This window comes from Apaloderma vittatum, unplaced genomic scaffold (genome assembly GCF_000703405.1).
Source record: "Apaloderma vittatum isolate BGI_N311 unplaced genomic scaffold, ASM70340v1 scaffold5511, whole genome shotgun sequence".
NCBI lineage: Eukaryota > Metazoa > Chordata > Aves > Trogoniformes > Trogonidae > Apaloderma > Apaloderma vittatum.
The window spans coordinates 28,084-39,507 of record NW_009700691.1 but is presented as its reverse complement, the minus strand read 5'-3'; the positions used below and the strand labels follow the sequence as shown (position 1 = coordinate 39,507).

Sequence of the window (11,424 nt, the reverse complement as noted above, 5' to 3'; positions counted from 1 at the left end):
CCGGGCCCAGCCACCTGCAGCCCTAGCCTCTCCACAGGCTTGCAGGGCTCTGCTGGCAGATGATGTGGCTGCTGGGGACTGGGATGGGCATGTACATCCTCCCAAGGGTATTCCTGAAAGTGCACACACCCTTCATGTGAAGCCCATGCAAGCGCCTTTGCAGGTCTGCATGTGTTACCTGCAATTTAGCTCTCCCCGGTTGACCTGTGGGAGAACACAAAAGTCATCAGCCAACACTCAGCTGCTGAAGGGAAGAACTAGACACTGGATATGACCAACAAAGCTGCATGACTTCTAATATGTGTGCACTAAGGCAATTTAAATGCGCATTTGAGCCCACCTACTTGCTTAGGATAGTTTAATTTAGACAGTGTCAATAACTCTTACTAACTCTGAGGGCATTTTCAGAATTAAACTACCTAAGGAGAGTATTCATTTACGAAATCCATACGGCAAGAAACAAGGGTAGAATTGTTAGCATGGAATAGTAAAATCTTCCTTCTCATTACTACTCTTCAACCTATATCTTCAGAAAATTTCTTCTACTTTCCTCATTTAGAGCTGCACATTTTTAATCCCATTTTTGTTGGTTTTTTGTTGTTTTTTTTTCTTCTCTACATTCTAGTCCAGACTATTTTGTGTTTGTCCAGGGGCAGAACATGATATTACTTTACAAGTCAGGGGCAGAACATGTCATGACATTCACTACTGGAACTTCAAAATCATCCAGATTCAGAACCATCATAATTCACTGCTAAAGAGAATCTTTCAAAATTTCTGTCCTCATCCCTTCAGGGAACTTCACAACCCGATATTTCTGGATCAGACTTCATTATCCAGGTCATCATTTCAATTTATCAGTGCCTTGGAGCCTCTGGTATTCTCGGCTAGGATGGTGTCACATCCATCAATCACTAGGCTGTTTCCACATTCCCAATTTTCTTTCATCTCCTTCAGTCTTCGAAAAACCTCTATAACTTTACACGGGTGTATAATGGACACAGACACCTCTTGCTTTTGTCAACTGTTACTGTATCTTAAACACAGGAATGGATCCTTAAGAACCATTTTCATTCTAGGTTGTTACTATTATTATTATTTGTATTAAGGGAAGATTTACAGATCCACCAGTGTCTCTTTCAACTATAAGCATGACAAACAAAAAACCGAACACGATGTTTTTCCTGGAAAGCTTATAGTTCAATCAAAACCTAAATGTTACATGTAAGGAGCTAGAGTAAGGGCCTGAAAAAGCAAAAAAAAAATTGGGACCCTAGGGCTGTACCCATTAACTGCATCATAGAAAACATAGGTCTGGCCAAGGGACTGAAAGGAAAATTAGCCCAATAGAAGACAGATTTTGAAAAGGGCCTTGAAAGACAGGGCAAGAATTATTAGAGTAAGTAGCAAAGACCTAGGAAAAGGCTTTAAGGGAAGGTAGGAGAAACTGTCTGGATATCCCTGCTGCTTCCTCGTTTCTCTAAGGGGCAGTATAACCCTACCTTGAAAATGCACACCACTAACATCCCACCAAATCCACTCCAATCTTAGTACCAAAACAGAAAGAAAATTAGGAGCTCAAAACAGATATAGCAGCGCCCAGACTACTGAATTTGTTGTACCAATTACCAAGCTGCAATATTACATATTCTCCAACCAAATACTATTAGCGTGGTTCTCAAAGCAATTCAAAGAGACTGCTGTACTTCATCAAATTATTTTTGGACATCCCACAAGCTTTCAAGAGAATGACAGTCCTTAAGTGTAAAGCAAACAAGACCATTTGTTCACAGACTTCAGTACAATCTGGTTTTCAAAAGCTTGCTTTTTCTACTTGTATTTTTATATATGTTCTGAGGTAAGAAAAATCTTTGCATTTCTCAAACACCAGTCTTTTTTGTTCTTTTAAGAGAGCAAAAGGTGTTTTCCAATACTCTGTTAAACAAGGATTCACATCTTCCAGTCTGCAGGGAAAGCAAGCTGAGGCATCAAAAGTATTGCAGTTAGTGAATTTAATCCTCCTGATGCAATCAGTCTGCAATGTGATCTGATTAAATTTAAAGACTCAAACCTGAAGTCCAGTACTTTAGCTCCAGAGATAAGTAGACAAATAGTATGAAAGAGCAGTCAGCTGTGGGCTTAAATAAACCCTAGACTCCACAGTTCAGGTTAAGATTTCTAAAGAATGCAGACCAGGTGGATTGATTTAACACAGCATAAAAAAAATGCCTGGGAAAGAAAAATATGTACGTCAAAAAATAATTGTGAGACTGTTTACCCCGTGTAAAATAATTAGCAGAATCTGTGACAAATTTCTGCACATATACCCACACTGCCACCATCAGCCTCGCTTTCTCATTTATTTAGGTGAACCTGTAAATTGGCAACAGGCACTTACTCATGGATAACAGTGGAGGTGCTGAGCTGCTGCAGACTTCAACACTGCTGCAAAATAGAGTATGTGTTCATATGTGTTTGGGCAACGGACACTTGCTGTGCAATATTATCTTGTCTCTACAGATAAATTAGTTGCTTCATGCTCCTGCCAGCTTGATTTGTTTAGCCTTTGCAGAGTACAGAGTACATGGAGTTTCTTGTGATTGAATCCTACATAAAAGGTAAACCTGAGAGTTTATTCTACACTATGCAATACATCCACCAAGGCAGCTAGAGCATTTTCCGACTTGATGTTAAAAAGAAGGCTATAAAATATGCCAGGAAAATCTTGAAACGTCACTCACTTGACATAGCAATAAGAGCCCTGCATTAAGATGCAGAGCTGATTTCCCTGATCCATGAAATTGCCTGGATATTTAAGGCATTGTCAAACAGAACCGGTATGAAACTCCCCCTCCATTCCTGGCACAAGGACATTGTGGGGCTTGTGCTCTCCCAGAAAAATAGAGCTCAGAATTGCACAGATAAATATTCTGTAAGAGAGGACCTAAACACAATTTCCTTCCTTTCTCAAGTAAAAAGAAATAAGCATTCAAATGTCTTTAACGCTGGAAGATGGTTATGCTTGCTGAGATGCTGCTCAGAGATGTTCAGGCTCTGTGAGTTGGTGCAAGAACTTCTTACAATAAAACACAAAGTGTGCAAGTCTGTGACCACCTCTAGAGAGGGATAAATGCACTGGCCCAATCTGTGGACAGCTATGAAAAAAGATTATGAAGCAATATATTGTATTATTTCATGGTCCGAGATCTGGGACATGGTTCAGAATTCCTTAGCAAATCCATATTTCCAGCTGCTAAAGGGAAAGAAAAGACCCATCTATACTTCCAAAATATCAGGTATAGTTTCTTCCAGACACTCATCAAATGCAAACACGCAGACTGCAATTATGAGAAGATGTCAAAGGACCATCAGCTTTCCTAGAATGCTGACCTGCAGGCTCTGCTAGCTTAGATTCAAAGGAGGACAGTGGTCAGAAGTACATCAATAACAGAATTACCTGTTGGATTATAAACAGCTTCCCATTAGGTAACCAGGAAGGTTTTAGTCCAAGGGGCACCGGTAAAGTATCCCAACATTGCAGTACATGGTACACCTGGCTGAAACCTGCACACACCAGCTGCTTTCACACTACGAACAGGTAACATTGACAGACAATCTTGTCATCGATTTCTATCAGAAATTGCACTGAAAGGGTAATCTCCTTTAAACTTGGTGCATGTATTTCATATGTAATTTTTGGCATCTCCACAGCAAAGAAAGACCCAAGACTCAAACTGAGGTCCAAGATTTTTCTTGGACATGGACTACCATTTCTTTTTGCTGACGAAGAAAGAGAATTTCCTCAACTTTTTCAGATAAAATTTCTCAGTCAGTTTTTGTCTTCAGCTGATAGTTCTTCCCATTTTGTAGTAAAGCTTTGCACTAATCAGTTTAAGAGAATCTATGCTCTCCCCTTGCTTCCTGTAGTTTTTTTCCTACAGTAGCCTATATTTTCACAGGTATGCAAAATTACACAAAATGTGAATGGAAAGGATTCTTAAAGCTGTCTGGTGTGTGACCCCATTCAAAGCAAGATCAGCTACATCTAATTATCTCCTGACATACACTTGCCTACACTATTGAAACAGTCTCCACAAAGTCCCTTGGATATTTGTTGTGATGCTTTGCTATTCTTACTATTAGCATGTTTTTCTAACATTTAGTCTGTACCAGAAGTTTTAAATAAAAGTTCCCTTAGAGGAAAACTGAAGTATTGTGCATTCTGATACATGAAAAAAAGCACATGCAAGAACACATGACATTGAATTTAAGGTTTATAAATTATTTGTAGATCACATAGGTAGCTTTTCAAACTTTCTGATTCAAAACAGTTTAAATGGAACCAGCTAATTACGCTCACATTGAAGAAGATCTTGATCATAGTAATTTCTTCCACAATTCAAGTTTTGAAAGCTCTAAGTTTGCTGAAGAAAATAGTTGTTGGCATTTTTGGATGATAAGCATCCCAAAGTGATGATGATAAATTACAGTGTTGCCCAACGATGCAGAAAAGTAGAGAAATGCAAACTGCTAACCTCTGATTTATGAATACAAACTCTTTATTACAGAGTCTCGGGGTTCACAGCTGTAAGAGCAGGTCATTTTCATCTCACCACTTATTAGAAGTGTGAGAGGGAAGCACGATGGGTGGCTACCATTTTGTAATGTACCATATAGATTAATGTTTAATGCTTTTTGTCTCCAGTACAAATATCAAATGATACAGAATTTCTCACCTTCGAAGGCCTACATAAGCATTTGTTACTGTTCTTAATCACAGACTGGATGGGAATTTTTACAGCTAGTTGTGCTCATTCATACTAGCAAATTTTCTCATGTTTTAATACTATCTTTCCCATAAACCTTTTCTTTATGCAGAAAAAAAATCTGTCCAAGATGTTACAAGAAATCCAGTGATCTGTTTGTTAAAACATGTTGATGTTAATGACAAAATTTATTTCGGAAAGTTTTTAAACTGAGACTTTCACCTATTAAGAGGCAATTCGAGGGAAATCCCCCCAATAAACTCTACATCACAAACCAGGACATCTGCTTTGTCACAGTACTGAAGTAAATTGTATTACATTACTTCATTACTGCTTAGCTTCCCAAAGCTTGGGGATTTTCTAATTTCTTCTTCACTCTCCCTATTACCTCTCTGTTACATATTCAAAGCAAGCAACAAAAAGAAGTAGGAAAAATAAGGTAAATATAGCAAATTGCAAAGAAGTAAAATGTTTCTATAAGCCACCATTTGGTTGATACAGTTATCTTAAGCAACCCAAACAGCTTCTGTGAGACATCTAATTTGATTTTACAAAGTGCTAACCCACAGCCATATTTGACTTTCCTTTGATTCCAAATGTAAAAAATACCCTTTATCTAATGTTCAGGCACATAATCTAACTACACACGCATTTGCATTTGCATTACGAGGCAGTGAAACATGGCTGGAGAGCCATCTTGGATGTTATCTATATTATTACTCAAGTAGAGAGTATAATCATAAATCCTTTTTTTTCCCTTCAACCCCCACCTTTTTTTCCAGAAGTACACTTAAAATCTGGTTTTCAGCATCACTGGCTGCATTACATTTGAACTTCAGTAACAAGAATGTGATATGAGTATGTGCAGAGAAAGTATAGACAAAAGGTATATTTTCATATTGTGGTTCAGTTTAACTGTTCCTATAATTAGCTACAACTCATTAGGCAATAAAAAGACAAACAAAGAGATTATGAATGGAACAGCAATGCATTCTCCATAAAGCAAATAAAAACCTTAAACAGATGCCTCTTTTCTAAGGCCTTCCTAGCATAAATACACCCAGCAGCTTAGAAAAGATATTTTCATGATTGAAAATTTTTGGCTAGAAAGCAAACCTGTAAACATTATCCTGTGCAATTGCAATAAAAAGTATTTACAGCTATTGTACACTTGGGATGTTTTGATCTCAAGGATAAAATAATGATACAGCAATGGTCTGCAGATGACTAGCTTTGATCTTTTATTAGTTCTTATAATTGTCTCTTAATTTGTATTCTGCATAATAAGCACTCACCTTCACCGTTTGTCCAGCTTCAGGGCCATCCTGTAGGCAAAGGGAGAAGTCTCAGGTTAGAGGAACTACAAGGATCACACAGGAATTCAGGAATCTTACTCCATAATCATTTTCATCCAACTTAACTGTATGTTAATTCAGTGTATCTTCCTAGGGACCATTCAACACAAAGTTTTTGGACAAGTCACCTTTTCATATTAGCTCATGGAAAAATGAGAACTTGTATCCTAGACTACAAAAATGACAGTTGTTACTTTTCATTCTTTCAGATCGTATTTTTGAATAGCTAGCAATAGGTTTCTGATCTTTGTGAACATAAAACTAGATGTATGTGAGAATTTAATCAAAGCATGCTTGCTTGTATTGTTATTCTAATGAAATGGGCTGTCTCCTGATTTGCTTTAAACAGAGCTCTAGTTCTTGTTTTGGTACAAAACCACCCAGCACTAACGACTAAAAGGTGAGAAGAGATAACACATTTACATGGCTACATCCCTCTGTCTGCACCTGTGAGCAGGAATTAACTGTTTCCATCTCAAGCAGCGGGTTATTTTTCAGGGAGATGTGGCTGCCTTCTCTAGCCCATCCTACAAACACTTCTTGAAAAGTATTTGCTGAAATACTCAGAAGCAAGTACGACACTTGGGAGTGTTTGCAGGCTTATTTCAAAGTTTTGCACTTTTTGCCAGTTTGCCTTTTTAAAATTCTTTTAATGGCAAAATCGGCATACTGAAATGCAGTTGTTGCACTTTATTTTTTTTTTTAATTATTATTTTGCATGTATTGCCCCTTGAATTTTGAATGTCCTTTTGCAATTGAACTACAGAAGAAGGTTGAAAGCTTGGTAAAACAAACCAAAACCTTTTTTAGTTGACTGGTTTACAAACCTGAATCGAGATGGTGAGCGAGGTGCCGCAGAAGTGTTTCTCCACCACGTTGCCAACCCTTTGCGCCGTACAAAATAAATCAGCCACTTCCTCAGGACACAAGTCACGGAAACGCTCCACTGGCCGCAGAGGACAAACAAGGACATCTGAAGGTGGTATTGTCAAGGCACAAACCCAAGTGTGAGTGGTTCAGAAGGATGAGTGTCCCAACCCCCAGCCTGTAACCTGCTTCTGATTGCAGGAAGAGCAGTCAAAACATAAGGCTAAATACAAAGAAAGATGATGCTTTGTTTAAAAGTCTCCTCAAATCCCTCAGATATGTGCAAAATTACTAAACTAAGGTTCATATGTTTCTATTGAGACCTCTAAAGAGAAGCAAAATTTTCACAGACTTGAAGTTACCATTTGGATGGAGAGAGGCTTGTATTTAACCCCTTTGAATAGGGGAAAAGCGAAGAAATTTAAGATTGGTTTGGGTGTGTGATCTGAGACAGCAGTTTTACAATGCTTTTCCACAGATGTGGTCTTACAAGGAAAGGCTGGGGTTGTTTAGCCTGGAGAAGCAGAGACTCCAGGGGAAAACTACCCAAAGGGAAGGTGTAGTCAGGTGGGGGTCGAGCTCTTCTCCTGGGCAGCTGGTGACAGGATGAAAAACTGTGTCAGGGGAGGTTTAGGTTGGATCTCAGGAAACACTTCCTCATGGAGAGGGTGCTCAGGCACTGGAATGCACTGCCCAGGGAAGTGGTGGAGTCACTGTCCCTGGAGGTGTTGAAGGCGAGGCTGGATGTGGCACTTAGTGCCGTGGTCTAGCTGATGTGGTGGTGTTGGGACACAGGCTGGACTTGAGGTCTTTTCCAGCCTCAACAAATCTGTGGTTCTGTGAAGAGCTGACATTATGCTGATAATAGCAGATCCCTTATTTCTACATCACATTAGTTACCATTCACAAGGAATGCTCACCCTTTATAAATACATACAGGCTTAGAAATAAGTTAAGACAATTAAGACTATTCCCTTTTAAGTGGTGTTCACAGCACTGTAAATATACTTTGATTTTATTCTACCTTGGTGACTGCGCTTCATGAGTCAGCGAAACGAAGCTATAAAGTAAACAATGGAAATACACAGACACTATTCACAGCCATCTGATCTGCTATGTTCACAGAAATTAATAATTGCTATGATTCCTCACTTGAAAGTCAATTTTGTGACATTATTAATAGGGTCTAGAATTCTTAGCAGAGCCTCAGTTGTATAAATCCAGCTAGCAAGTACTTGGGACCTGATTCTCATTTCAATTCCCTGTAGACAGGATTATTTTTTTTTTTTAATTACAGTATTCTGTTTGCAGAATAAAGACCTGAAAATCACCTTTAACACTACTTGAACTTTCATAACCAAAGGCAATGAAAATTAACAACTTCTTATTTTTTCAGTATTAAAACAAATGTTCAAAAGACTATTTGAAGAAAATTAAGTTCCATGCCATTGTATTACAGTCATCATTATTTTTACTGCATCCTGAAGCCTGCAGGTATTCAGCAATATTCTCTCTACTCCAGGAAAGGTAACTAGGAGATGCTCTGTAGTTAACAGGTTCACGCAAAGGTTACATAGCCCTGATTTTCAAGAATCACACAAGGCATTTGAAATAAAGAAAGATTAATACATGCGAAAGATGATTCATTTCCATAAACACAGAAGCAACTTGTTTACATTCAAGTTTATCCTACGAATTGACTGGAGAGAAAAGCAGACATTTGCTGGAAGTAAAGGAATGCGAACAGGTTTCATCATCTTTCAGAGTCCAGATGAGGACAAACAAGATTGCAATGGATATCTGCTGAAGTGGGGGCAGATCTTCAGTGAGCTCCACAGCTAGCAGCTCCCAACAGAATAGAAGATACAGAGGATACAGAAGATTGCCTTTCTCTTCAAAGCTTTCTGCTTTGAAAATCTTTTTTTTTTTTTTTTTTACTATAGCCTCAGCTATCCTTTTCTCTCAAAAGCTTTTTCCTTTAAAATTTTTTTTTTTTTTTTTTTTTTACTATAGCATCAGCTATGCCACCACTACTCTCTTTTTCTCTTGTTACAATTTATGGAACAAAATTTTAAGAAAGGACAAATATATATTTAGAAAGCAGGTACTTGGAAATAAACCAATCCTGGACACAGACAAAAAGCCTAGTTTTGTGGAGGCTTAGTTCTAAAATGCTGTGCCTCTTGGCAAGCTACCGGGCATAATAAAACTCTAGTAATCTATTTGTGCCTTCCCAGCACACTGTACAAACCTCTATAAAGGATGCTATTGGCTGAACTTAGGGCCCAAGGGAAGAGCTGGAAACTTGCTTGGCAGACCTGATTTCCATACCAGGAATGAAGGAATAGAAAAACCAATTAATTTTACTCATAAAAAGGAAATCCATGTCAACACTAAAACAGGAAAAAGGACATTCATTTAATCTCAGTTCATTTTTCAAAAGGAGAGAAGGGAAGCTTTTACCCTTAGGGCATCTGATACTTAAGTAGATAATTATCCTTCTTCTGCAGCACTGCTTTATTATCATGGGTCAACGAACCATTTATAAATGAAGAATTTCCCCTCACTTACCTCTAGCAAAATTGCTGCTTACATTAAGACAAGTTTTCCTTTCCTCCTTTAGATTTTTTCCCAGTAGTTTATCGCCCTTTCAGACTTGCTCACGCCTCACCAGCAATTGTTTGTTCTCTACCTAGCTCAGGGCCACAGACACAACTATGAATTTTTGCATTAATCATGGTTTCTACAACCTTCTATTAACACTGCACTACCTGCCACCGTGATGTGTTATGAAAAACATGGACTAAACGCTGCTTGCAGGAGCTTTTGTTTCCATAGCACATAGGAGAGCGAGAGAGCACAGCGCGAGTGCTGGTTGTGACCAAAACAGGACATGTATTTTCTCTTCTTAATTCTGTCACTAATCTACTCTCTCTTTTGGGCAAGTTGTCTCTGTACCCCTCTCTCTCTTCTTCCACGCTTCATCTGTCTTATCTGCTTAGATAGCATCTATCTGTTGGTGCAACGGGTGTTTTCTTACTAAGCCATGAGGCTCTCAGCTCATGTGGGGCTGCAAAGCGCCCATAAATGATGTCGTTCTGCAAAAAGGATTTTCACTTCCTCCTTACGTTTCCAAGACTCATTTACAACTCAAACTAGATTTTAACCACATTTCTGTCTTTGCATGTGATAAATAATTCAAAGGCACAATTACACACTGGAGCTTCTTTACTGAACTTTCCATCATTTCAAAATAATTCTACAAAGAATAATGATAGAAATTCTGAATCAGAGCTAAATTAACATGAGAATGTAATTAGGACAACATTCAAGTTATATTTAACTATGAATATATAAAAAGGCAAATGTTAGAATAAATTTATGGATTTGAGGTCATCAAGAAAACAACCATCCTTTGCAACTTTAAATCAAGCTTTTTAAATACAGTTTCTAACACTAGGAGAGTTTTTAGCTTTACATCCTGGTCAGGTTTTAATGTGGATAAATGCTTTATTAACATCAAACTTCTCCCTAAGTTTAAAATTAGATGAATCGTCCATTGCATTCTATAGTTACCCAGTGCAAACACTGCTGTGAACCACTGATGTGCTTCAGGTGATGGGGTATTAAAGACGCCAGTGAAAATGAGTCTGCACTTAAGGTCTGTGTGCAATTACTCCTCAGACAAAAGCATCTACTCCCATCTGAGATGCCTTGGGGCATCCAGCTGCCACTCCAGAAAGGCAGGAGTCTCCTGTATGCCTTGTGTCATATCTGTCAGCCAGGCTGGCAAGCCCGAGTCATCTTAGGGTATCAGAAATAGCAGCAGCAGCCTATGTTTGGGCAGCAGCTCCCACCTTTACAGAGGGGCTCAGCAGGACAAGGACTGATACCCAGCAGAAATGCTGCATGATTGAAGACAGCATTCTGCCTTCAGAAAGTTCAAACTTGTGTTTCCTTTCTCTAACCACCATAATTAATAATTTCATGATTTCTTCATTCATTCTAAACTGTTACTGACTGATGAAGCTTCTATTTTTAAGCTCTCATGTGCGCAGCTGTTATTTCCTTCAAATTCTCTGAGTCAGTCCACATCATTAGAGTATGTGCAATCTAATATGTCAACTTCTCCATTTTAAGGAGCAGAAAACCTCTACACCTTATTATAATCGTGATCATACATTCCTCTCTCTAGATCTTGCAAGAGTCTTTCAACAGCCTTACTCGTTTTCCAATCCCTAAATATGCATACACAAATCAATATGCATACCCTCACACACACTAAAAGCTCCATGAAAGATTTATTAAACAATTAGGAATGTCATTATTTTCCAAAGATTACTGGTAAGACAGTAGACTAAAACTCCAGGTATATTATTGGAAGTGCATAACCATAAAGTAGCAGTAAAAGCAAGAATGGTTAAGACCCATTACCC

At 38.4% G+C, this 11,424-nt stretch overlaps 1 protein-coding gene across 1 annotated transcript in view; it reads right to left on the bottom strand.

Moving 5' to 3' along the window:
- FHIT (fragile histidine triad) overlaps positions 1-7,094 on the bottom strand; it is a gene marked incomplete at its 5' end in the record, with an annotated part of 143,211 nt that extends 136,117 nt beyond the window's left edge. The window contains 2 exons of the mRNA XM_009878825.1: positions 6,062-6,091; positions 6,949-7,094. Coding sequence (XP_009877127.1) covers positions 6,062-6,091; positions 6,949-7,094 — 176 coding nt within the window. The remainder of the gene's footprint in view (positions 1-6,061; positions 6,092-6,948) is intronic.
- Positions 7,095-11,424: the final 4,330 nt, after the last annotated feature.